This window comes from Bubalus bubalis, chromosome 5 (genome assembly GCF_019923935.1).
Source record: "Bubalus bubalis isolate 160015118507 breed Murrah chromosome 5, NDDB_SH_1, whole genome shotgun sequence".
NCBI classification, from domain to species: domain Eukaryota; kingdom Metazoa; phylum Chordata; class Mammalia; order Artiodactyla; family Bovidae; genus Bubalus; species Bubalus bubalis.
The window spans coordinates 87,720,365-87,747,836 of NC_059161.1; the positions used below are offsets into that span (position 1 = coordinate 87,720,365).

General features: G+C 40.4%; 1 protein-coding gene and 1 long non-coding RNA gene across 4 annotated transcripts in view; one reads left to right on the forward strand and one right to left on the reverse strand.

The window, feature by feature from the left end:
• The window catches only part of LOC112585137, a 30,483-nt gene extending 13,124 nt beyond the window's left edge, over positions 1-17,359 (reverse strand). The window contains exons 1-3 of the long non-coding RNA XR_003109543.3: positions 17,295-17,359; positions 16,795-16,865; positions 6,069-6,119 (exon numbers count right to left, since the gene is read on the reverse strand). This is a non-coding gene — a long non-coding RNA (uncharacterized LOC112585137). The remainder of the gene's footprint in view (positions 1-6,068; positions 6,120-16,794; positions 16,866-17,294) is intronic.
• GRM5 (glutamate metabotropic receptor 5) overlaps positions 1-21,904 on the forward strand; it is a 661,611-nt gene extending 639,707 nt beyond the window's left edge. For all 3 annotated transcript variants that reach the window (XM_025286183.3, XM_025286182.3, XM_025286184.3), the window contains exon 10: positions 16,808-21,904. In XM_025286183.3, coding sequence (XP_025141968.1) covers positions 16,808-17,642 — 835 coding nt within the window. In that variant the 3' untranslated portion in view covers positions 17,643-21,904. The remainder of the gene's footprint in view (positions 1-16,807) is intronic.
• Positions 21,905-27,472: the final 5,568 nt, after the last annotated feature.

Consider the following 27,472-nt stretch of genomic DNA (forward strand, 5'->3'; position numbering starts at 1 on the left):
ATGCAAACGGGAATGACAAAAAAGCAAGGATCCCAATACTCATACCAGACAAAACAGACTATATCAAAACAGGCCATAAAGAAAAACTTCAGAGTCCATAGAAGAGAAAGAGTCCAGCTTTGCAGCATAGCAGAGGCCAGCTGGTTGCTGAGCAGTAGATGAGGATGGGTGAAATAGTCTTGTCTTCATTCCTCCCCATCAACTTCAAATTAACGTTCTAACATATTCAGAGAAGTTCTAAAACAAATAAAACTAATAACAGTTGCTGCCATTATTGTCATTACTATGCACCAGACACTGGTAGTCCCTTCACAAATGTTATACAAGTTCTCACAAGAACAAGATATTTTTCCTTTCCATGGGACATATGAGATCATAACAGTATTTGTCTTTCTCTAGCTTATTTCACTTAATATAATGCCCTCAAGTTCCATCCATGTTGTCACAAATGGCAGGATTTCCTTCTATTTCTAAATAGAATTAGCTGAGTAATATTTTTTAACCACATTTCCTTTATCCATTTGTCCACCAATGGACTCTCAATGCTAGTGCTAAGTCACTTCAGCTGTGTTTGACTCTGCTCCTCTGTCCTTGGGATTCTCCAGGCAAGAATACTGAAGTGGTTGCCATTTCCTCCTCCAGGGCATCTTCCCAACCTAGGGACTGAACTCACATCTCCTGCACCTCCTGCTTTTGCAGGTGGGTTCTTTACCACTAGCACCACCTGGGAAGCCGATGGACTCTTACATGGCTTCCATATTTTGGCCATTGTAAATACTGCTGCAATGAACACGGGGGTACAGATATCTTTTCAAGATATTGATTTCATTTCTTTGGGATTAATATCTAGTAGTGGAATCGCTGGATTCACATGGTAGTGTGATTTTTTAAATTTTTTGAGGAATCTCCAAACTGTTTTCCACAGTGGCTGCATCCATTCATATTCCCACCAAAGTGTACAAGGGTTCCCTCTTCTCCCTATCCTTGTCAAGACTTGTCATTTCTTCTCTTTTTTGACAGCAGCCATTCTAACAGGCATGACGTGATTGTGGTTTGGATTTGCATTTCCCTGATTATTAATAATGATAAGCACCTTTTCACATACCTGTTGGCTATTTGTATGTCTTCTTTGGAAAAGCGACTCTTCAGAAAGGACACATTCTCTTTATCCATTTATCCATCAATGGACATTTAGGTTGTTAGGCTACTGTGAACGTGGAGGTACTAATGCCTCTTTGAGATCCTAATTCCAATTTTTTTTTAAAATATAAGATTGCTGGGAGAAATATCAGTAACCTCAAATATGCAGATGATACCACCCTTATGGCAGAAAGTGAAGAGGAACTAAAAAGCCTCTTGATGAAAGTGAAAGAGGAGAATGAAAAAGTTGGCTTAGAGCTCAACATTCAGAAAACTAAGATCATGGCATCTGGTCCCATCACTTCATGTGAAATAGATGGGGAAACAATGGAAACAGTGTCAGACTTTATTTTGGGGCTCCAAAATCACTGCAGATGGTGATTGCAGCCATGAAATTAAAAGACGCTTACTCTTTGGAAGGAAAATTATGACCAACCTAGATAGCATATTGAAAAGCAGAGATATTACTTTGCCAACAAAGGTCCATCTAGTCAAGGCTATGGTTTTTCCAGTGGTCATGTATGGATGTGAGAGTTGGACTGTGAAGAAAGCTGAGTGCCAAAGAATTGATGCTTTTGAACTGAGGTGTTGGAGAAGACTCTTGAGAGTCCCTTGGTCTGCAAGGAGATCCAACCAGTCCATTCTGAAGGAGATCAGTCCTGGGTGTTCATTGGAAGGACTGATGCTGAAGCTGAAATTCCAATACTTTGGCCACCTCATGCGAAGAGTTGACTCATTGGAAAAGACCCTGATGCTGGGAGGGATTGGGGGCAGGAGGAGAAGGGGATGACAGAGGATGAGATGGCTGGATGGCATCACTGACTCGATGGATGTGAGATTGGGTGAACTCTGGGAGTTGGTGATGAACAGGGAGGCCTGGCATGCTGTGGTTCACGGGGTCGCAAAGAGTCGGACATGACTGAACGACTGAACTGAGCTGAACCCAGAAGTAGGATTGCTAGATCAGGTGGCAGTGTGTTTTCAATTCTTTAAGGAACGTCCATACTGTTTTCCACAGATGTTTTGCATTCCCACCAACACTGTGCAAGGATTCCAATTTCTCCACACCCTTACCAACATTTATTATCTATCCTTTGTAAAAGTTTTGTTGTTGTTGTTGTTGTTTGATAGTTATCCTAACAGGTATGATGTGATAATACTATGTTGTCCACTAAAAAATTTAAAAGGGTAGGCCTCATTTTAAGTGTCCTTATGATAATACAAGGAAGGAAGGAAGGGAGAGAGGAAGGAAAGTTTGCAAAGATATATCATGAAGCGTGTGAAGCATCCCAAGGGGAATGGAACCGGAACTGAGTGCCTCCCATCTATGGCATGTGTCCATTTTATGCAATAAGGAAAAATAATCCAAAAAATTGCTTTCTTAAATGAGGAGTTCTTTTATAGATGTTAACAATAAGCAGGTCAGTGGTAGACGTTTAAGTGGGATTCAAGCCATGAACGTCAAGTACTCTTCATACATCAGATTTAACCTACATGCTTTAGTTGAAGTGCTTTAACTAAGGTCAAAAGGAATCTTTTGTCTAAATGGAAACCATTTGGAGGACTTCCCTGGCAGTGCAGTAGTTAGGGCTCCATGCTTCCACTGCAGGCGGCATGGGTTTGATCCCTAGTCAGGGAATTAAGATCTTACATGCCACAATGAGTGGCCAAAAAAAGAAGAAGAAGAAGAAGAAATTAGTCTTCAGCAACTGCTGTAAAATTCCAGGGACGTTCTCTTATCCTACAATCCCTCAGGAGCCATCTCTGCCGTGTTCAGGTGAATGTCGATACAGAGGTTTGGAATTTATCAGCAGGTCATCGTACGGACACAGACTTTGGCGCTGCCGTTGCCCTTGCTGTTCCACAAAGGTATGTCTTGTCAGGCCCTCAGTTCAGCGTGCATCTTGGCCCTTCGCAGAGACAATATTGCGTGGTGGCTGTGACCGTCATTTAGCGTCATATTTGAGGCCCTGTTCTGCCTTTTGAGTTAGACAATTTAGTTAAGTTCCATAAACCTCAGTTTTTGCATCTATAACACAAGTTAGTAATACCTGTCTATACCAAGCATTCAAGGTGAAAGAATTGACTTCATCTTCTTGAAGTGAAAGGGAGAAGGAAATGGCAACCTGCTCCAGTATTCTTGCCTTGAGAATCCTACGGAAGAAGGAGCCTGGTAGGTTACAGTCCATGGGGTCGTAAAGAGTCAGACATGATTGAGTAACTCCCAGCCCCCTACTCTGTACCAGGTACCATACTAAGCACAGGAGATGCGTGCAGTTGCTGCCCAGGAGGGTTCCACATTTAGTGCAGGAACAGACCTATCATGAAAAATGCTATATTGCTAAGAGCATGTCAAACTGCTGTTGAGAAGGTCAAATATAACAATATAGGGAAAAACACCTTGTGAAGTAGAAAATTCCATTCAAATGGGAGCTATTAGCATTCCAGGACTCTCCTTTGCCACTAATCCCAATCCCATGTTTTATTCAAGGCTTACATCAAGCTGGATTCTTCCACAAAGTCTTCCCGACTGCTCTGGGCAGCAGAGGCACAAAACAGCTGCGTCTCCTTTTGTTCTCTCCTCAGTTGCAATCTGGGCATTACAGTGATTGCTCAGGGGAAAAAAATCATTTCCTATTTTGGAAAAAACTTCTCATCTTAGCCAAAGCACCTCAGCTAAGCCTAGAACCCATATCTCACTATGAAGAGGAGTTTAGAGTCCACGTTACTGAATTACAGATCGAAAGAAACAACTTAACTTGAGAAAGAAAACTCTGTGATCATTCAACAAACTGCCTCTGCTTGGCACACACTCCTGCCTGTCCTTCATTGGATACTTCCTCTTTATAAAACCTTGCGGTTTAGTCACAACAATTCTATACTGTGTATAAAATAAATAAGCTGGGGGGAGAAGGAAAATAAATAAGCTATAAGGCTATATTGTACAGGAAAAGATAGCCATCATTTTGTAGTGACTTTAAATGAAATATAATCTATAAAAATTTTGAATCACTTTGGTATTCACCTGAAACTCATAAAATATTACAAATCAACTATTTATACAATAAAAAGTAATTTAAAATATTTATATATTTTTAAAGCAGCATCAGTACTAGACCATCAGGCACTTTAATAACCCACCTGAGTGGACCTGGGATGTACTGAAAAGGCCTCCTGCTGCTATTTGACCAAAGACAGTTAAAATAGGGCTGAAAGCTTCTCCTCCCACCAGGGTTTTATTAGGGACTAAATGCTTACTAAGAGATGTCCTCCGAGAGAACCGTGTTAGAAGCATGCAGCCACTGCTCTTGTTCCAGCTACTTTAAAAGAGAGGCAAAAGTCCACCTTGGGGTTCTTGGAAGGTCTGCTTAGGATTAAACACATGGAATTATTTTCTTCGCCATATATGCATGATGCATATTAACTGGATTTTGTTTATCCATGTTATTTCAACATTCCCTAGGCTTTCAGGCCTCGGTAAGCTCCACTTTATTTGCAAATCCTTCTTTGAGCTTCTTCCCCCGTGAGCAACCTTTTCTCTGAATTCCTCTAATACCAACAAGAAAAACTCAATGCATAAGGACAAATGCCTTTTTTTTTCACAATAGTTTTCACATCCATATGTTCCTTTCTATCCTCATTTTGGCCGCACCTGTTAGCATCTTCAAACTGTATCCTGCCCTCTTAAAACAAGCTCTTAAATCTACCCCGGGCACCACTATTATGTCAATTTTCTTCTCATTGCCTAAAGGACTAAGTTAAATACTAAATAGGCTTGAATACTTTCCTGAAGTAGGACCAGGACTAGGGACCAGATGAGGAGTATGGTCAATGGATGAAGCTATGGTGAAGGTTAAAGAAGATTACGGCATGCACGCTTCCTGGGTTCAACTGTTTTAGTTGAGCTCAAGAAAGAAGATCGAATGCATAAAATATTAACGAACAGAAGGGAATTCTTACACTTGAAGTTTAACACAGAAAAGTCATGTGTATTTCTTTATATAATCATTTACTGATTGATCAGTCCTGTAGATTACATGGGCATCTAATAATGAGGGGCTTCCCAGGTGGCTCACTGGTAAAGAATCCACCTGCCAATGCAGGAGAGTCAGATTCAACCCCTGGGTCAGGAAGATCCCCTGAAGGAGGAAATAGCTACCCACTCCAGTGTTCTTGCCTGGAGAATCCCATGGACAGAGGAGCCTGGCGGGCTACAGTTCATGGGGTCACAGAGAGCCAGACATGAGTTGTTGACAAAACAGCAGCAGCAGCAGCAGCATAAAAACCCAGCATTGTAACTAGTGCTCAAAGAAGCTAAGGCCTTTTCTACTTTCCTCCTTTCCCAACATATCATTTTCTCAGAGATTGGACACAGCTGAAGAGACTGAGCACGCACACACAGTGACAGCACCTCTCTGGTCTAATATATCAGACCACCCATCTACCCCAGATGCTATTAACAATAAGCCCAAGGCGGATTCCTACTGAGTTATTAAAAGAGAAAAAGAAAGTAGAAGAAAGAAGATTCTTGTAGGTCTGGGATGGCCAAGAAGACTTTTTACAGCAGACAAAAAAGTCTAAACACTACCTTCTGATTCCTTAACTTCTTAACTCTATCCCCAAACAGTCAAACTGGACTACTGCTTACCTCCTGGAAAGGTCTTTGTGGATTCCTGGACTTCCGTCACTGCGAACCTTCCTGGAGAGCACTGCCTGGCATTCTCTCTTTGGATCTTGCCATAAGCTACTAAGTATTCAACACCTAGATGCAGTCTGCCTCATGTATGCAGGCAGCATTCCCTGGCCAATCCCCTCCCATGGGAAATGGCTTCTTCCTCCTGTGAGGTTTTGAACCCCTTGTGATTTGTACCCTCTAATAGCTCAGTAAACTGACCACTTGTCCCCACACTCCACCATCCCTCACTCACCTCATGCTTAGCATCCTTCCTTCTGTCCATCTGCTTCCTCATTTCAAGGTCCTAGGAAAAGAAAAACAACGTCTATCAGAATCCTGTAACTCACAGTGTTAGCCTTCTTCCACAAGTGTGCTCTCTGTTGAATTCAGTTATACCCTCTTTGAGGGAAGTCTCATATCAAGAACTCTCAACCGCAATATAAAAAGCTCAGGTGAATCAAAATCATTGGCAAATGTGTCACAAAGATCTTATTACCAATATTAGTATTTGAAATACCAAAATTTTCAAAACAGTGCAGATTTAAGATTATCCCTGACATTACACTCCTCTCATTTACTAGTATTTCAAAATAAGTCAGAGAGAAATTAAGTGTACTATAGAGACGACACCTGGAGGAGGGCATGGCTACCCATTCTAGTATTCTTGCCTAGAGAATCCCGTGGACAGAGGAGCCTGGTGGGCTACAGGCCATAGGGTCACACAGAGTCCAACATGACTGAAGTGACTTAACATGTATGTATGCATACAGATATAAGCATCTGAATGCAGAGTTCCAAAGAATAGCAAGGAGAGATAAGAAAGCATTCCTCAGCGATCAATGCAAAGAAATAGAGGAAAACAACAGGATGGGAAAGACTAGAGATCTCTTCAAGAAAATTAGAGATACCAAGGGAACATTTCATGCAAAGATGGGCTCTATAAAGGACAAAAATGGTATGGACCTAATAGAAGCAGAAGATATTAAGAAGAGGTGGCAAGAATACACAGAAGAACTGTACAAAAAAGATCTTCATGACCAAGATAATCACAATGGTGTGGTCACTCACCTAAAGCCAGACATCCTGGAATGTGAAGTCAAGTGGGCCTTAGAAAGCATCACTATGAACAAAGCTAGTGGAGGTGATGGAATTCCAGTTGAGCTATTTCAAATCCTGAAAGATGATGCTGTAAAAGTGCTGAACTCAATATGCCAGCAAATTTGGAAAACTCAGCAGTGGCCACAGGACTGGAAAAGGTCAGTTTTCATCCCAATCTCAAAGAAAGGCAATGCCAAAGAATGCTCAAACTACCACACAATTGCACTCATCCCACATGCTAGTAAAGTAATGCTCAAAATTCTCCAAGCCAGGCTCCAGGAATAAGTGAACCGTGAACTTTCAGATGTTCAAGCTGGTTTTAGAAAAGGCAGAGGATCCAGAGATCAAATTGCCAACATCCACTGGATCATGGAAAAAGCAAGAGAGTTCCAGAAAAACATCTATTTCTGCTTTAGTGACTATGCTAAAGCCTTTGACTGTGTGGATCACAATAAAATGTGGAAAATTCTGAAAGAGATAGGAATACCAGACCACCTGACCTGCCTCTTGGGAAACCTATATGCAGGTCAGGAAGCAACAGTTAGAACTGGACATGGAACAACAACAGACTGGTTCCAAATAGGAAAAGAAATACGTCAAGGCTGTATATTGTCACCCTGTTTATTTAACTTATATGCAGAGTACATCATGACAAACGCTGGGCTGGAAGAAGCACAAGCTGGAATCAAGATTGCTGGAAGAAATATCAATAACCTCAGATATGCAGATGACACCACCCTTATGACAGAAAGTGAAGAGGAACTAAAAAGCCTGTTGATGAAAGGGAAAGAGGAGAGTGAAAAAGTTGGCTTAAAGCTCAACATTCAGAAAACTAAGATCATGGCATCTGGTCCCATCACTTCATGGGAAATAGATGGGGAAACAGTGGAAACAGTGTCAGACTTTATTTTTTGGGGCTCCAAAATCACTGCAGATGTTGATTGCAGCCATGAAATTAAAAGATGCTTACTCCTTGGAAGCAAAGTTATGACCAACCTAGATAGCATATTGAAAAGCAGAGACATTACTTTGCCAACAAAGGTCCATCTAGTCAAGGCTATGGTTTTTCCAGTGGTCATGTATGGATGTGAGAGTTGGACTGTAAAGAAAGCTGAGCACCGAAGAATTGATTCTTTTGAACTGTGGTGTTGGATAAGACTCTTGAGAGTCCCTTGGACTGCAAGGAGATCCAACCAGTCCATCCTAAAGGAGATCAGCCCTGGGATTTCTTTGGAAGGACTGATGCTAAAGCTGAAACTCCAATACTTTGGCCACCTCATGCGGAGAGTTGACTCATTGGAAAAGACTCTGATGCTGGGAGGGATTGGGGGCAGGAGGAGAAGGGGACGACAGAGGATGAGATGGCTGGATGGCATCACCTACTGGATGGATACGAGTTTGAGTAAACTCTGGGAGCTGGTGACAGACAGGGAGGCCTGGTGTGCTGCGATTCAGGGGGTCGCAGAGTCGGACACGACTGAGCGACTGAACTGAACTGAATGCATACAGAGGACAACTGTCTTTTGTTGAATCACAGCATGAAAAAAAAGGCTGATAATATTAACTTGTATGATCACAAGCTTCAAATTCCTTCATCCTTATCCTTGACCAATACAGGTGCTCAATCAACCTGTGCTATTTGAGTCAGCAACCAAAGAGATATGCAGGGTGTTTTCTTGAAATTGCAAATATGTGAAATGTAAAGAGATAAGGGGTAAATAAAAGAGAATATAAATCAATAATTTATCTCCTTAAAAACACATATCACCAGATAACATCTGAGGCCGCTCTTCCATGGAATAAAGAAAGTTCACTTCAGAAAGCAAATCTGGCAATGTACGGTCATGGAAAATGGAATTGAAAAATCATGACATATTAGTACACATTTTGCCACTTTCTGTGTAACCTTGGGTAAATCACCTAATCTCACTGAGCCTTGATTTTCTTATTTTTGGAAGGAGGATAAAGACTTTGATCCTATCAACTTCTGACAGTCAGTGTTTCTAAAAGTGCTTTATAAAGCACTATGAAAATAGATGTTGTTGCTTTGATTATTATGTCTCTATCAGGTAATTTAGTCCTTGACTCCATTTCAATTTACTCAAGTGTTTTTCTCTATACATGCATCTCTAATGCATACATCATCCTGGCCATTTAAATTGTTCTTGACAGCAAGCCAGCTATTTACATCCATTTACGCCGTAACTGGGAAAATTTATATAGATGATTCTGCCATTTTCTTATATATTATGGTGCGTTTCTCAGTGTAACTGTCAAAATCAAGATGTCAGGTTTTAGGCAAAGCTCAGAAAGAAATTTTTCCATCTAATTTAGAGTGTCTGAATATAAACAATATCAGATTCCTCAGTATTTTAAAAAAACTGTATTTCCATACTTTGTAATTCAAAACTATTGAAAGCAAAATACTGATTTTTAAAAGTTTAAGAAAATGCTCAGAAAATGGAACTGCAATTGCAAATTTTCTGCTTATAATATTAATTAATGAAATTATTTTATTGATCTGTTGTCTAATGTAACTCTAAAGACATGTTTGCTAATGATGTTATAAGGTTTTTGTATTTTTTAAATATGTTTTTATATTAGGAAGTTCTTTTTTATATATAGTAAGTATAACCTTACTATACCTCTCTCTTGGCTACCCCTGAATTCAAAATCACAAACAAGAGAGGTTAGTAATGATAGTTTTTTCATAACAAGAATTTTTGGATTTTCAGGGGATATAGTCAATATTTAATTTTTCTTATGCCCTACAACTGTGCAACTTAGGAAAGTGTTAATAAACTGTAGAACAAAAGAGAAGATAAAGGCCTAGTTTTTTAAATTTCATAAAATAGTCTGAGAATTTTAATTGCTTACATGCCATTAATAAAACTAAATGAGTTCTGAGGGGAAAAAAAAATCAGACTATTCAACAGCCATTTAAAATGAACACAAAAATTCTAAATTCCATGGACCTTATTGACAGTCAAACTCTCTCTTTATTCATTTTTGCTTCCTAATGATGGCGTACCATTGCAGTGTGCTCTAATTCCTGCAGGTTTTGGCAGATGAATCGAGGAATCAGGAGAGGTCATTGAGCTGACATTCAGAGCCTGCCTGAAATGAATAAATTATTCAAGGGTCCCACATGGAAGGGAAGAAGTTGGGAGAACAAACTTTGAGAATAAAAGTAGAAAGGGTCATTTTGGCAGGCCCAGAATGTTAACAAAAAGAAAGCAAACAAAAAATCCAACCCTCTAATATTGTAGAAGGTGATGGCACCCCACTCCAGTACTCTTGCCTGGAAAATCCCATGGACGGAGGAGCCTGGAAGGCTGCAGTCCATGGGGTCACAAAGAGTCGGACATGACTGAATGACTTCACTTTCACTTTTCACTTTCATGCATTGGAGATGGCAATGGCAACCCACTCCAGTGTTCTTGCCTGGAGAATCCCAGGGATGGAGGAGCCTGTGGGCTGCTGTCTATGGGGTTGCACACAGTCGGACACAACTGAAGTGACTTAGCAGCAGCAGCAGCAATAACATTATTGAAATGTTGAATTTTGCTGTTTTTGTTTTTCCAGAGATAAAGACCAAATCATCATAAAAAAGAGAACATTAGACTACAGACTAGACAGTATTACATATGGCAATAGGGCTAACTGGGGCCTGCAAAGAGCAAGGTCCTTGCTTTCTCTTCTTTTTTTTGGCCAGTGTGTTCTTCTCAAGCAAAACACTGGTTCTGTCTCTCTCTCCAATCCTCTTTCCTCTTCCTCCTTTGTTAATGCCCAAAATATTACCTGAGAAAGTGAAGTGCTATAGACAAGTAAGGAAAAGCTCAGTCCTTTCTCTTACCTCGCGCACTAGGACAAACATATAATCCTGATACTTTATATGTATATATATATATGTGTGTGTGTGTGTGTATATCTATATATAACTATATATATATATATATATATATATATATAGTTGTTGTTCAGTCTCCAAGTCATGTCCAACTCTCTGTGACCCCATGAACTGCAATAATATATATACATATATATAAAATATATCAGCCTAAATACTGTTAATAATAAGCAACATTTTACTTCCATTGAGTGGAAGGTTTGATGGTGCTAACCCCTTGCAGAGGTGCTCTGCTTCATAAAGTACCCTAATATATAGTTACCCTTTTGGTTCCTCCCAGAAATCACATGAGATGAGAAAGAGTGGTTCTTCTATTTTTTACCACTAAGCAAAGAGGCTCTAAGGTATTAAGTGATTTGCCCAACATCAACCAGGCCAGCTCTTGTAGCCGCATCTTGGGTCCCCTACTCATACTGCCTCAATAAGCTTTCATCACTGAGAAGTTTCTCTCAAACAGATACAAGAACGACAAAAAAGAAATCAACACTTCCTTTGTGTATTTTATGACAGATATCCAGATCTGTGTTTTTTACTTCATTTATGAAATAATCTTTTCTCTGTATACACTGAGTACTAATTACACTGATTTATATAAAAAGATGAATCCATATGACAAAAGAAATAAAATTTCATTAATACTAAATTTTTAAAACTTAATTCTAACAAAAATAATTATGAATGTATGACTTTTTAAGAATAGAAAGGATTTATCCACTCAGTTATGAGCCAAAAAATATTACTGAGCAGGCAATGGAGTGTCCCCAGTGGCTTCATGGTAAAGAATCTGCCTGCTAAGTTGGAGACATGGGTTTAATCCCTGAGTCAGGAAGATCCACTGGAGAAGGAAATGGTAACCCACTGTAGTATTCTTGCTTGGAGAATTTCATGGACAGAGGAGTCTGGTGGGCTACAGTCCATGGGGTTGCAAAGAGTTGAAACAACTTAGCGACTGAACAACAACAACACACTGGGTATTATGCATATAACAGGAAACAAAGAACCCTCTGTCTCTGTCTTCAAAACACTCCACCCATCCCTCAGATGAGATGGACATACCACAGAGTTACTCAGTGCCTAAGGCAGGGAATCTAGGAATCTAACCCGGTCAGGGATGGCATCAGGAAAACTTCCTTCAAGAAAAAGCAATTAAGGTAAAGTCCAAAAAAAAAAAAAAAAAAAAAAAAGGAACTATTTAGGCAAAAAGGAAGAAAAAGGCAGAGGAGGGAGTGCACAGGAAAGAGCAGGAAGAAGTAAACTTTGAAAGTAGAATGTTTACTCTATTGGAGTAGAGGTGATCACCTGAGGAGACAGCTGCTGCTGCTAAGTCACTTCAGTCGTGTCCAACTCTGTGCGACCCCATACACGGCAGCCCACAAGGCTCCCTTGTCCCTGGGATTCTCCAGGCAAGAACACTGGAGTGGGTTGCCATTTCCTTCTCCAATGCATGAGAATGAAAAGTGAAAGTGAAGTCGCTCAGTCGTACCCGACTCTTAGCGACCCCATGCACTGCAGCCTACCAGGCTCCTCCATCCATGGGATTTTCCAGGCAAAAGTACTGGAGTGGGGTGCCATTGCCTTCTCCAGCTAGGGTGAGAAAAGGCATGCTGCAGATAAAACCCTATGTAACTCCACAGCTGGGTACAGTCGGTCAGGTTAAGGAGGAACAACCAGAAATCTGTTACAGCATTACCATAAACACTGACTTTGCACTGACTTCTCTCTTCCTCAAGCAGAGCTCAAGACAGCACAGAGAATAGTGGGCCCTGCGTATTCCCGGTCATTGATTCTAGGAGTCCCAATGGAGACCAAAGCCCCAGCTGCTCAAACTCCTGGCATAAACGGCACAGTGAAATGAATACAGTTGGCACTCCGTATCCTCAGGTTTTGCATCCACAGATTCAACCAACAGCAGACCTGACTGCTTTGGGTTGTAGCCACGGACAGGAAACAGCAGATACAGAGGGCCAACTGTAGATAATATTTTTGTTTCCTGAAACAGCATTCACATAGAATGCAAAAAATAACTCCTTAGATACCTTCTTACTTTCGTTGTTTCCTTTAATCCTTAGAACAGTCTTCACCAAATGAAGTCTATACCACCTGCTTTTTTACTGAGACTTAAGGATATTATTATTTTGTAAACATCCAGAATGACAGATCCAGAATTAGAACCCTGATTTTAGAATCCTTTGTCCACTGTACTTTCCAGGACACCACACAATGGCCCTGTTGGCTTAAAAATCCTAATCTTCCATCAAACCCTTATTAAGATCTTGCTGTGTGCCAATGAACAAGACAGAATAGGTCCCTATCTTCATGGGACCACATTCTACTAGTATACTGACTAATGTCGTAAGGTCAGTTTTCTCTTAATTCCCATGTGCTTTGGAGAAAAAAAAAAAAAAAATACCCCATGACCCAAGAAAGGCAATGAAGTGTTCAGTTAGGGACTCCGTGTCGCCGGCGTCTTCTGTGTCCATTTCCCCTGTTATTTAGATTGCCTGGTGTGCTCTCTCCTGTGTGACCACAAGCTCCGTCATTCTGTGAGCAAAGACACGGCCACGAAAGGCGGCAGGCCCCTGTGCGGGCGGCCTGGTGTCTGGCCGATCCTGCCGGCCATGCCAACCGTCTTGCTGATCACACTGTTTGCACTGTTCACTGAACCTGTGGTGAGCAAGGCGTGAGCTACGAGGCTGGAAGAAAACGCGAGGAACCCTAGGAACTGCAGATACGTTTATTCTCTGGGGGCCGGCACCGCGGCTGTAGCAGCGGCAGCCATGCTGTATCCTCTCCTGGTTGACCCAGTGGACACAGCCCTTCCGCAGCCTCATCAGCCTAACGTAGCCATAGCACAGCCCTAACACCACCCCAAGGGCTTTTTAAGGTGGAGCTTATATATACCTTGGGGCTTCCCTGGTGGCTCAGACAGTAAAGCATCTGCCTATAATGCGGGATACCTGGATTCCATCCCTGGGTCAGGAAGATCCCCTGGAGGAGGAAATGGCAACCCACTCCAGAATTCTTGCCTGGAAAATCCCATGGACGGAGGAGCCTGGTGGGCTACAGTCCATGGGGTCACAAAGAGTCAGACACGACTTCACTTTCACTTTCTATATTCCTACACAAGGAAAGCAGCCTGTGGGCAAGCCAGTGCCTCAGGAGGCACATGCATAGCGCCCTAAGTGAGCTCAGCTGTTACATAACCATTATTTACAAAACGTGGTGAGAGGGCCAGGCGAGAGAACCTGACCATCCCATCTTGGCTAATTTGCTCTTCCCCGACACTCGTTGGGACCATTTCCTTCTCACACATTCACCCAAGGGTTTTTCAACCCGCTCTCCTGTCTTGGAGCCCGGCTACCTGGGATTCTGATGATTGTCACTGTTAGGGTTATGTTCTATTAAAACCTCTGTGTGCTGAGGGCGAGAGCTTCCCTAGGGTAAAGCTTGGTACAGTGAATCCAGCTACACTTCTAGCTTCTAGCCTGTGCTTTGTAGCAAAAGTGGCCTCAGCTACCCGAAAGACTAACTGCCCCTCCAGACTTGTCTGTTTCTTATCCTGCCTGCAGGAGAGAAACGGGGTTGCTGGCAACCGTGTTCCCAATGAAATCCCATACATCGTTTGGCCCGTTTCTCCTGTGCCATGTTCCAAAAGTTAGTGGACACTTGGGAAGAAGAAAAGTGATGTGCTGAAAACATAAAGGGTGGCAGGTCAAGTTAATGCAAAAATGTTAAAAAAAAAAAAAAAAAAAAAAAACCCTGAAACTCTCTGGAAAGTTTACAGGTTAGCAGGGTCCCTTCTGTTACTGGGGATACATGAAACCTCAATAGCTGGAAATAATGTCCACTGGGGCAGGGTGGGGGCGGGGATATCTCATATTCCAGAATTTTGAAGGACACCAAGTGGCAAAATACAGGGTAGATTAAATGGACTGAGATTTCAGTGGAAAGAGCAAAAATAGGAAGACCACACAGTGGAAAAGGACAGATGAAGACATGGGAAGCAGTGTGGCAAAGAGGCAGGAAGCATGCTTGTCATAGGGGCTGTAAAAACAGTGGTCTGTTATCAAGGGACTGGACGTCTCAAGCAAGACAGGCTCAAAGTTGCAGTCGGCAGTCCCAAGGCAGGTGGGCTCCAAACACAATTCCGTCCCTTGCCTGGCAAAGGCCGGTCAGTCTGCCAGCTAGGAGGTCAAAGGAACAACAGGAACCCAGAGAAAAAGGATACCTTCTTGTTAGAGTTTCTTAGTCTGTGAAACACCGACTGCAGAATCACTTTAGGGAAGCAGAGTGCTTGTCAAATGCATGGATCCATAGACCCCAACCTAGACAATCAGAATCTCTGGGGTCCCACCTGGGTATATGACAAATACCACAGGTGAGTCCTATATGCTATTAAGTTTAATAACCACCAGCTGAGATAATCAAATTGAGTGGCTAAAGCCTTTGTTTAGACACCGCCTAGTGCCCTCTCTCGGAGAAGGCAATTGCACCCCACTCCAGCACTCTTGCCTGGAAAATGCCATGGACGGAGGAGCCTGGTGGGCTGCAGTCCATGGGGTCACTGAGTCGGACACAACTGAGAGACTTCAATTTACTTTCGCTTTCATGCATTGGAGAAGGAAATGGCAACCCACTCCAGTGTTCTTGCCTAGAGAATCCCAGGGACGGGGGAGCCTGGTGGGCTGCCGTCTATGGGGTCGCACAGAGTCGGACACGACTGAAGCGACTTAGCAGCAGCAGCAGCAGGGCTCTCTCTTGGTCCACAGCACCTAGAACAGAGCTGTCTGGACATAACAGACCCCCTAGTTACAGAGCTCTCACATTCCTTCCTGGGGGTAAATCACACCAGGATCTCTCCATATCACCTCCCTGAAGGTCAGGCCACATCCTCTGAACATAGGTGAACTTCTTGATTGTGTTCTGAGAAGCAGTTGTCTCATTTTTTTAGAGGGAAGGAGGGTACAGGCTATCTGTCTGTAAGGCTGAAGCATCAATTCATTAGAGGCTTTCTTCACCAGAGGAGATTTCAGTTCCCAGAGGGGAGACCAGAAAGGACTACTTGGGAAAGAAAGGCGGGAGAAAGGCTCTAAGAAACCATGTCAATCAGGCACTACTCATCAGGACCCTAACTTGAATGTAGTGTGCCAGGTGCCAAGGGCAATAATACTGCAATGCTCCCTGGCAGAATTGTTATTCGACTTTTAGGCCTAAAAATAAATGTGTGAGGAAAGTTTCTAGGAGGTAAAAAAGTTCTAATTATAAATCAATGTATGTGTTCACTGAATTTGTATTTTCCACCCCGTAAGTCAGACTAAGTAAAATTGTGTTCCAAGTCAGGAGTTCTTACAGTAAACCCTAGTTAAATGCACCAACCACTGGCCTGCAGAATAAAAACTGAATTGGAACCACTATCTCCTTCCTGGTGACCCCCAACTCCTACCTCTACGGTCCCCTCTGATGATCAGGTTGAGGGGTGCTCCTAGTTCTACCGTTTCCTTTCAGAGGCTCCCAACTTTAGGAAACCCGTGCTGTGTACTGGGCACGTCTACATACAACCACAATACCGCAAGCCCTTGCTTCTAGGTTTGCAACTTAACCAGCTGCCGCACTCCCGGGTAGGCGGAACTGACATTATTGTTTAGTCGCCAAGTCCTCTTGGATGGGTTTTCCAAGCCGGTGGTCTGCAGCCAGCCAGGCTCCTCGGTCCATTTCGTCCTCCAGGGTTCCCATGAACAACCCCTTTAACCTTCCTAGTATCCCCTTCGACATCCTTTCGCGGTAATGATGAACGAACGGAAGGCCAGAGACAAGAAAGCAGCCTTGAACTCAAAGGCAGCAAAAAGCCCGTTCCCAGATCTCTTCCCCTGGTGTCCTTGGATGCCTCCTGTCCCCAGTCCGAGTCCCACAGCCCCCCAGCCCCACCTCCCCACCACCACCACGGAGGAGCGCGCAGTCACCTCTCGTCTACCTTCTTTCCGCAGCTCCAACGGCAAGTCGGTCACTTGGGCACAGAACGAGAAGAGCAGCCGCGGGCAGCACCTGTGGCAGAGGTTGTCGGTGCACATCAACAAGAAGGAGAACCCCAACCAGACGGCCGTCATCAAGCCCTTCCCCAAGAGCACGGAAGGTCGCGGCGCGGGGGGCGCGGGCGGCGGCGGGCCCGAGCCCCCGGACACCGGCCCCAAGGCGCTCCCCGCTGCGGCCGAGGCCGAGGAGCGCCTCGCCGTGCCGCGCGCGCCGTCGCCCATCAGCACGCTGAGCCGGCAAGCGGGCGGCCGCCCCGACGACGAGGACGCGCGCTCGCTGCGCTCAGAGCCCGCGGCGCGCAGCAGCTCGTCGCAGGGCTCGCTGCTGGAGCAGATCAGCAGCGTGGTGACCCGCTTCACGGCCAACATCAGCGAGCTCAACTCCATGATGCTGGCCTCCCCGGGGGCGCCCGGCGCGGGCGCCGCGCTCTGCTCAGCCTACCTGATCCCCACGGAGATGCAGCTGCCCGCCGCCGTGATGACCACGTTCGCGGAGATCCAGCCGCCGCCAGCCGCCGAGGGCCCGGGCGGCGCGGCCCCGCCGGCGGAGGGCGCAGCCAGGGAGCCTTCCCCCTCGGCGGCGGCGGCCGGGCCCGAGGCTGCGGCAGGCAAGGCGGACCTGGAGGAGCTGGTGGCGCTCACACCGCCGTCCCCCTTCAGGGACTCGGTGGACTCTGGGAGCACCACCCCCAACTCGCCCGTGTCCGAGTCGGCCCTGTGTATCCCGTCGTCTCCCAAGTACGACACGCTTATCATCAGAGATTACACCCAGAGCTCTTCGTCCTTGTGAATGTCCTTGGAAACCACCCTGGGGTCCCCCCCCCGCCCCAAGGAGCCGAGACCCTCCGGTGTCCCCACAGACAGCAAGGACAGGCCTGGGCGCCTGCTTAAGACCCCGAGGTGGAAGACATCGCGTACACCTACAGTGGAAACAAGAGATCAAGAGTGCTATCTACCATCCACCGACGAAGACACCAACCACAAATCTTTCGGCAGATTTTCTTCTAGTGGCCTTAGAAAATATGGGCTTTTAAGAAACACCGCTTCTACTTTTGAGGGCTCACGAGGAGTCTGTTGAACCAGTTACATCCCAAGTGCTTTGCTCTAGGGAAACAAGGAGTGTGAAACAGCAAAACGGAGGGTTGAAAAGACATAGTTAATAAGCTACTGTAAAAAAAAATTTTTTTTGTTTGTTTACTTTAATTCTTTTCCCAGAAGATTCTTTGATTCACCAAACATGAATGTACATTTTCTAACAAACTCAAAATCTGGGACCAAAACATCAACCTTTCTCTTCCTCTTTTTTTTTTTTTTTCCCTTTTTCTTTCCTTTAAAGACCTTGGAAAGCAGACTTGGGCCCAGTATTTGCTGAGGCGTTGATATGAGTGTGTCCCATGGGTAACACGCAACCTTGTGAGGAGGGCCACGCTGATGTATGTAGGGCTTTTATCAGACACTTTCCAATTTGGTTGTGACCTCCTCTTCCAAAAGCCTGCATCCTGGATTCCACCTAGTTATTTCAGTTCACCTCCATTAACCAAGAAAACCAGTGGAGATTTCTTGACTATTTCACCATGTTGCCAATCAATACTGGAGTAGCAAAAAATATTTTCTGGAATACTGTTTTGTAATTCCCTCACTGGGGTGCGTTGTGTAGCTGGAAATTCTCTTTCTAATAATAATAATTCTTGAGCTCCAGCTTGGCTATCTCTTTCATGAAATGTGGCCACTCATTATGAATGCATTGCCAGCTAAAATATTTAAAATATGCATTTGGGCTTCTTCATTCATTTCTTTTGAGAACCTGATGCACAAAGAGCTCCTCTGTTCTTTTCAAGTCCCACCACTGGAAGAATGGTCCGTAGACCCAATGAAGACACTGTCGTGATTGGAGGGACTGTTCAAAAAATTAACACGATCTTAATACACTGGAGACTTTAAACTGTCAAGTCGGCTTAGCAGAGATTTAGCTATGCCAGTGAGCAGTGATTTTAACTTTTCTTGGCTGCTTAAACAGGGCAGCTATGAACTATGACACATGTAGATTTTTCAAAGCAATACAGAAACTAAAACAAAGGAACCTTAACAGATACAAACCACACAATCTTTCTTAGCCATTCCAAAAAGAGGCAAAGCAATTATTAATATTTTCCTTTTTAAAATAATTATGAATATAATTTTGTGCACTTCATACTGTCACTTTTTAAAAACTGCAGAAAAGAGATTTAAAGTTCTAATAGACATATCTGTGCTTTGATAGGCTCCTATAGATAGAATTCAGCTCAAGACCTGCATCCACTGTCATTTCTTTCTTCCTCCCATTACAGCTATCCTCAGGTGCCAAATGTTTTTGATTTTTAAATAAGGATAGTAATAAAAGGAGGAGGTATCCTATAAATTTAAAGTCCAGTTGACCCAGCCTTATACTAAAGATAGCCTTATGAGAAAGATTTGCTGTAAGGCAGAAGTATATTTTTAGCAGAGAGAAACATAAATAAAAACCTTTTTCCTTTTGCTCAATATCCTTATTTGGTATTTTTTATTTCACATCTACTTAAAAGAAGGAATTGAGAAATGAAAATGTATCTATTACCATAATTTATCATTCTCTACTTTTAAACGTTATAATACACTGTTTTACCTTTCCTGATAACTATTCTCATATTAAATTATATTAAATCAAATCTCCCAATATAAAACATTAAAAGCTAACATTAATTTACTAAAATAGAAATTTTTAAAAAATCAAACCTCCCATGCAAATTTGAAAATAGCATCATTGGAGCCCCTTGATCCCAAATATTATGAGACTCTTGAAACAGTCAATTAGCTAAGTTTTGTGGTTTCATTGAAAGCAAATGTCTGCGTCTACTTGAAAAACAAATGTAAATATTTTGAAGTAAATATCAATATCCCTGGATTCTCATCAAAGGGGTGGCATTCACCTGGGGGTTCCTGTCTTGATTTCTTAGGCGTGGAAACCTTCCTAAGTATGCTCTATCTAAGTTTTTAAATTTGTTTCAAAGAACCGTTATGTTGGTTTCCACTGTATTCTCAAATGCAAGTTTCACTGTGTTGACCAACAGGAAAACATTTTTAAAACTTTCTCCATGATCAAATTCCTTTTCTATTTTTTTAGTAACATATTTCCTTTAAAAGTATACTACCATATGAGAAAATTCATTAGAAATTAAAATTTAATGTGAATAAATTGCCATCATATAATTCTATGTGAATTAATAGTCAACATAAGAAAAATAATTTATCTAATTAGAGGAGAACAAGAGGTATTTTTCTGTGTATTTATATAACCCTTTGCCACTTCATTCAGTACATTGTATAATATATAATATTATTGGTAATGCATTCTTGGGATCTTTTATTTTGGAATGATACTAACTCTGTCTCTTTGCCAATTCTAATACCAGGTTCCAAGTTAAATCTACAGTACAAAAGAGAACTGAATATTCATTCTAGGGCTAGGATATGAACTTCACAATTCATTTGAGTACCTATTTTCATTGAATTTCCTAGAAAACAATCTGTTCCTGGTGCCCAGTGATAATTCAGGTGGGACCAGCATGACTCAAAGGAAGGGGAAAGTACAGTGAAATGCTGAGCTTCAGAAATGCGACCCTAAAGGACAGTTTGGTCCCAGGATTAAAAAGAGAAGACCTGGTTCGATCAAGTTGTACGGACTATCTGAGCAGTCCACCCATTCTCTATTGTGGGAAGCGGTGGGGACCGCCTGAGAAGACCGTGTCTGCGCCGCAAAGAAGCAGAACCACCTCTCTGGGTTAGGGGTGGGGAACAGAAAGGGAGTGTGGAAAGGAGAACATGTGAGATTTGACTGAAGCAAAGAGAAAAAAGCAGACCCCTGAATGTGCTAATCCTTGTTAGTAACAGTCTTTCCCAAGTTTCTGCTGTTACCAGCATGTGATCAGAAAGACTAGGAACTATTTCTGACTGTCAATGAATTGTATAATTCTGTGCAATTCTGTGACTTCCAAACCAGGAATAAAACTCTTGAAAAAAAAATTTTTCCTGTGCTAGTCTCCCAGCAAAATGTATGTGTTTCGGAGACTTCAAAGGTTATTACCTGAGTTCACATTTAGCCACAGCTTATTAATAACCCTCAAGCTGTCAGAATCTCTATAGTTACCATTTACAATTTTATACTGTGAAAAATATACAGATCAGTGAAAACCGAAAGATAAGTTGGAATTCACTTTAAAGAGGGCCTGAAGCCTGAGAGATGCTCTACTATCTGTTGAAGAATGAGGCATGTATGAAATAGTTGGCTGAATTTCACTGATCTTCCCAATGTGAACAAATATACTATGTATATTGTGTGTATTTCTAGAATTCAATGGCAGCTGCTGGTGGTGTTGTAATTAGAAATCTATATAGAATATAGATGTTTTAGAGAGATGGTGCCAATCCTAAAAGATTTGTGTGGGCTACAAGTGCTTGTACTTATTTTTTCTGCACTTTAACTAATTTGGTTTTAAGATGGTGTGCGTGTATGTTTTTCTTTTATTTTTTTCTGTTGTTGCAGCTTGTGCTATTAAAATGATAGAGAATGTTAAATTATTTTGATGTGAATTGCAAATGATTTTTTCATAAAGTTTAACATTTCTATCAGCATTGTTTTGCTTTGTACTTGTATAAATGTGTTTTATTTTAGTACTTTAAAATATACTTGCCTGTTTCTCAGTTGTCTAACTCATGTTAGAGCTGGTATTTGTGAAGTCAGTTACTTTTTGAAAAATATTAAAAAAGAAACTATGATATGACTTTAAGATTCTTCCCCTTAAATGTTTAGATTGTTGTCTTAATAGTGTTTTCTGTGACCCAAAGAGCCATACTATTAATTCACCTTAAATTCTGAACAATCTGTATGTTCGAGTTATGGGGTTTACAAAGCAGCCTGTGGACAATAGATTAAAACATAAATGTAAACTAAGCACAAAACAACCAGACATGCTGTCCCCAAAGGCACCTGCAAATACCTTTCAAGACATAAATAAATACTTATATTAAAACAAGGAAGCATGTAGGGAATAAGTCTTGTGTGTGTCTGAAAATACCAATACAAATTATAGGTGTAATTCCACAGTTCTCTGTGTTGATAGAAGATCACAAAAATAATATAGATTATTTGTGTGTGTATATATACATATATGTGTCTGTGTATGTATACAGACTTACACACATCAACATAGATATTTTACTTTTGAATCTATCTCTATAGTTTTGTATGTGTGTGCTTATGTGTGTATGTATGGGCATATCTATATAATTTTTCTGGAAAAAATTACTTATTAACTCACTTTTTGCTTTGATAGATTCTTAAGCAAATTTACACTCCCTGAACACAAATTAGCTAAAACCTAAAAGCATAATGTAGACTAGATGAATGATGTATGGAAAAGAAAAACAATGTAAATTTTTTAAATATATCTTCTTTATACTCCCCTATATTATTTGTACACATTTAATATGTATATACACATTTATTCTTAAACATATATAAGTGGATACAAAGTATGTCTGAACTTACAAAAGAAAACCTTTTTTTGTCAGATTGTCTAATTCAGTCTCTTCTAAGTAATCCAAATGGGCATATGTTTATGTGAACTTAAGGTTAATATGGAATACCTGGACTACATACAGAAAATTATCTCCTAAAGATCAAAAGAGTTTTGTAAGACTCCATAGAATCACAGGAGGTCAGGTAAAACCAGATGATGCAGTAGAAACAGGATAAATAGGATTAAAAGTCACTCTCTATTGCCCTGTCCCATATGATCTTGGATGAATAATCTTGACATCTATAAAACTCAGTTCATTTTTATTTAAATGCAGACATGAGTAACAATAACCTGTGAGATTTATTTCATTTCCAGCATTCCTGGTATGTGGTAAATACTTAATAGGTGATAGCTATCAATGGTAACATAGTATTTTTTATATAGTTAATATCCAGCAGTCAGCTTAGATATATTACGTCCAATATTACTTGTGGAGTGGTAACAAATTCTTGTCCAACATAAGGCATATATCATTGCAGGGGAAAGCCTATGGAGGTTGGAACTGTCCATATAGGATGACTTAGTAAAGTGATCTTAAGCACCACAGAAAGAATGTTTTTCTTCTGTTTATAGTCTATGCTGAATGCTAGCCAGTTTTGGGGTATAGTATGTAAATGATCAGTTTGTAAAAATTAACAGTTCTCAAACATTTACTTTTTTATGGTAGCTAGCTAGATAGGTAGGTGCGTGCTAAGTCACTTCATTCATGTCCAGCTCATTGTAACTCTATGCACCTTAGCCTGTCAGGCTCTTCTGTCCATGGGATTCTCCAGGCAAGAATACTGAAGTGAGGTGCCACGCCCTTCTCCAGGGAATCTTCCTGATTGAGGGTTCGAACTGGTATCTCCCACTGCTCCTCCACTGCAGGCAGATTCTTTATTGCTGAGCCACTAGGGAAGCCCCAGACAGGTAGGTAAATAAGATTATATTAATGAAATTGTCCCCTTAAAAACACAGTAACTTCATTTTTTTTTCTCAAAGTATTTTGAAATATGAAATCAGTTACTACATTATTTTTTAAGAATAATTTCAATAGATAAGTTTTAAGAAGAGAACTTCAGACTCAGGTTTCCTGGCCATGTTTAGACACCTAAACAAAAAGTATTATGGGAAAACTTAGCGGAACCTCCACAAGAATAAATATTTTAAATTAGCTTTAACTCCAGACCAAACACACTTATTTTTGTCATGACATGTCAGTCTTTTTGTATGAACATTTATACAAATATATGGTATATAGATCAGACACATTTGGTTTATTTATATATAACTTGTATTTTGTCTCATTGACATAAAGCAAAGCCTTACATAACTAGCATGTTTCTGTAACAGGATAGATATTATATAATAAATTTATGAATTACATGTCCATGAAAATTATAATTTAATATATAAATTGGCTTTTCTGAACTGCTAAGTGGTAATAGTTTTTAGAGTTTTAAATGTTTGGAAATCATAATAACTCCAAGTTTAATGGCTGCCTTTACCTCAGAATTTGCCACTCTTCTTTAAATATGCTAATATGCGTTAACCTTGGAAGTATTTTTACTTTTATTTTTTTATGAGTAGTTTCCTCAGAGTAGAACTTCATAGAATGAATTTCAAAAATGTTATGATATAAAATTTATAATTTGTAGACAACTTTTTCTTTCAATCTTGAAAATTAATTGCAATTTCCATGATGCTCTCTTAAGGATTTCAGAGAAGAAAACGTAGAGTCTATCATCACTTTCAGAGCCATTCTACTGAATCATGGAATGCCTTTCTTCATTTTATTATCCACTTTCCTCCTGTCTTCTGATTTCTCAGAGCTCGACCAGCACTTTAACTTACTCCCAGTAGTCAAACAGAAGATTTTCTTTTTCTTTTTCAATCAACATGTTGGATGGTTTCCTTAACTCTGCCAGCCTCAGATGAAGCTATACATGAAACAGTAGCAGTAGTAGATGTTAAGTAGCCAGTGAACTGTATTCCAAGAGCAGTAAAAGGCTATGAGAGTATTATCCAGAACTTTTTTTGGAAACTCTTATCACATGTTTTCTAAATTACCTAAGTAATCAAAATTACGTGGCCACATCTAATGCATGTACCATACTGATGTGATCCTACTCCAGCATGTTCAAAGCCATGATTTCCACCTTTCACTTACCTGTATGCTGGGGTACTTTCTGTCATGCACTTTCTCTCTCTAAAGAGCTCAAGTCATATCACTAGTCCTGCTACATTCACCCCGCTCTTCAAGGAGGCATGAAACACTCTAAATGTATACACAGAGAAAAGGGCTTATTCTGGGATTACAAATACCCACTCTAACAATCCAGGACAATCAACAAAAAAATCAGGGGACTATCCTGACTAGTTCTATTCAGTCACTATGAGAACAAGGACACTTCCTTATACTTTGCATAGTAACAAAAACCCCAAAATTTAATTTTAAGAAATTAGAGAAGGCTGAGATATAACCATTTCTAACTGATAAAGTGGTGGTCAGGAATCCAAGAAAAATGCAAGTAAGAATGACTAGGCTAATAAATAGATAAAAAGTCTGAATAAATTAAAGGAAACTGAGAGGCTCTAAGAAATAATGCAGTTGTGTTACTCAGTGATATTATTTGCTGAAGCAACACTACCAGTTAACCTAGCTCTGGTATATGCAAAACACGGGGGAAGGTAAGTGCAAGATAAACAAAAGTAGGTGTAGGAATATTGACGTCTGGCAAGAAGTAACACAAATTAAAATGTATTAAAATGGCCAATTTTAAATTGGTGAACAACATATAGTGCATGAACCAATATGTGCTTTAAAATATGGCTTTAAAATATACAAAGTAAAGACTAATAGAAACATACACACACACATACAAATTCCACAGTCACAAAGAACCTCGTTAATATATTTAAAACACAAATACATCAAGAAGTCAAAAAAATAAAACAAAATTTAAAGGAATCAAGTAACAAAACAATGAATAATCAAATTTATTTAGAGCTTTATATCTATTAAAAAGAAAATAGACATTGTTTTCATGAATGTTTCATGAAACATTCATAAACATTAACCTTGAATTTGACCACAAAAAAGACCTTAACACATTCCAAAAGGCAAAAATCATGTAGACGACATTCACCAACTAAAAGTCATAAAATTTTGAATTAAAAAAAAACAGCGATACCCCCCAAAAAAACTTGGGATCTCTCTTCCAAGAGCACTTTTGGTTAAAGAGAAAAACTTAACTATATCTTACCTAGAAATGAAGTTATTGAAAACCCTGCACACAGTACTCTAAAGAAAATGTTTTACTCTAAATGTATACATTAAAAAATTAGCTAAAAATAAATTAACTAGACATTCAGTTGAAGAAGTTGAAAAATAATCAATAAAAAAACAAAGAAAATACAAAAAAATTGAATAAATTGAAATTAATACAAGAAAACAAACATCTAACAAAAAATTTTAAGTGATCATTAAAACCAAAGTCTTTTAACTTGTAAAGACCAACACATTGACGAACATCTGTCAAGCTTAATCTAGTAAAAAAGAAAGCACAATTACTATTGTGAGAAAAGAGACATAGCTAAACATTAGAGAAGATATGCAAAAGAACACACTAGGTAAAACTTTGTTTTCAATTGATAAAATTTAAAATATAGATGAAATAATATTCTAGGAAAATATAAATTATCAAATTGAAACAAAAACAAGTAGAAAATGCAGATAAACCAATAATGATAGAATATCACGAAAAGGAATTTAAAAATATTTAACTCTAAGTGTAATATGCTTAAACATTTTAGTTTCATCATGATATAGAATATGGATACATGGAAATATCTGTAGCTCATTTTATGAGGCTTTTATAACTTTGGTACACAAATCAGACAAGCAAGGACATAAAGTTATAAACTATTCCCATAAACATCAATTTTAGAATCCCATATAAACTATTCATACATCAAATTTTGAAATTTAATAAACTAATAATACTTCATGACTAAGTACAGTTTACACTAGGATTTTAAATGTTGCTCAATATTAGGAAATCTATTATAGCTTGCTACATTAAAACGTAATTATCTAGTACATAAGATAGAAACATTTGATCAAGTAAACAATTTCTGATTAAAATAAAACAACAACTAAAAATAAAAGGAAATTTTTGTAAGATGAAAAATTTCTATTATAAACCTATGGCAAACATAATACTAACAGAAAAATATCAGAAGAATTCCCATTAAATCAGGAATGAAAGATGTATTCCATATATCCACAATTCTAAACTGAAAATGAAAGTTTTCAGTTTTTCTCAGCACATTTTCTGAAAATTAAATAAAGTGCAAGCATTTGTTATAGTGAGAAAGTGGCCTTTCTTGGGACAACCATTTATACCTGCACTGTTCTGGCAAACCAGAACACAGACCCATTCTAAATCACTAGTATTTAATATGGTATTTGATGTTCTAGATAAAACTCTAAGTCAAGAAAAAGAAAGTAGATATTACTGGGCTTCCCTGGTGGCTCAGAAGTAAAGAATCTTCCTGCAGTGCAGGAGACCTGGGTTGGATCCCTGGGTTGAGAAGATCCCCTGGAGGAGGAAATGGCAACCCCCTCTAGTACTCTTGCCTGGAGAATCCCATGGACAGAGGAGCCTGGCGGGCTGCAGTTCGTGGGGTCACACAGAGTCAGACACGCCTGAAATGATGCAGCAGCAGAAACAGATATTAATACTTAGAAGAAAGAAAGAAATCTACTATCAGCAGATTCATTAACCTATAGAATCTAAAATAATCAAAAGATGAAATATTAAAAGATTAAGATTAAGAAGATTATTAAAGCTTTCCTGGTGGCTCAGTGGTAAAGAAGCTGCTTACCAATGCAGGACTCATGGGTTCAATCCTTGATCTGGGAAGTTTCCACGTGCAGTGGAGCAACTGAGCTTGCGCACCACAGCTACTGAGCCTGTGCCCTAGAGCCAGGGAGCCACAGCTACGGAGCACACGTGCAGCAACTACTGAAGCCTGAGTGCCC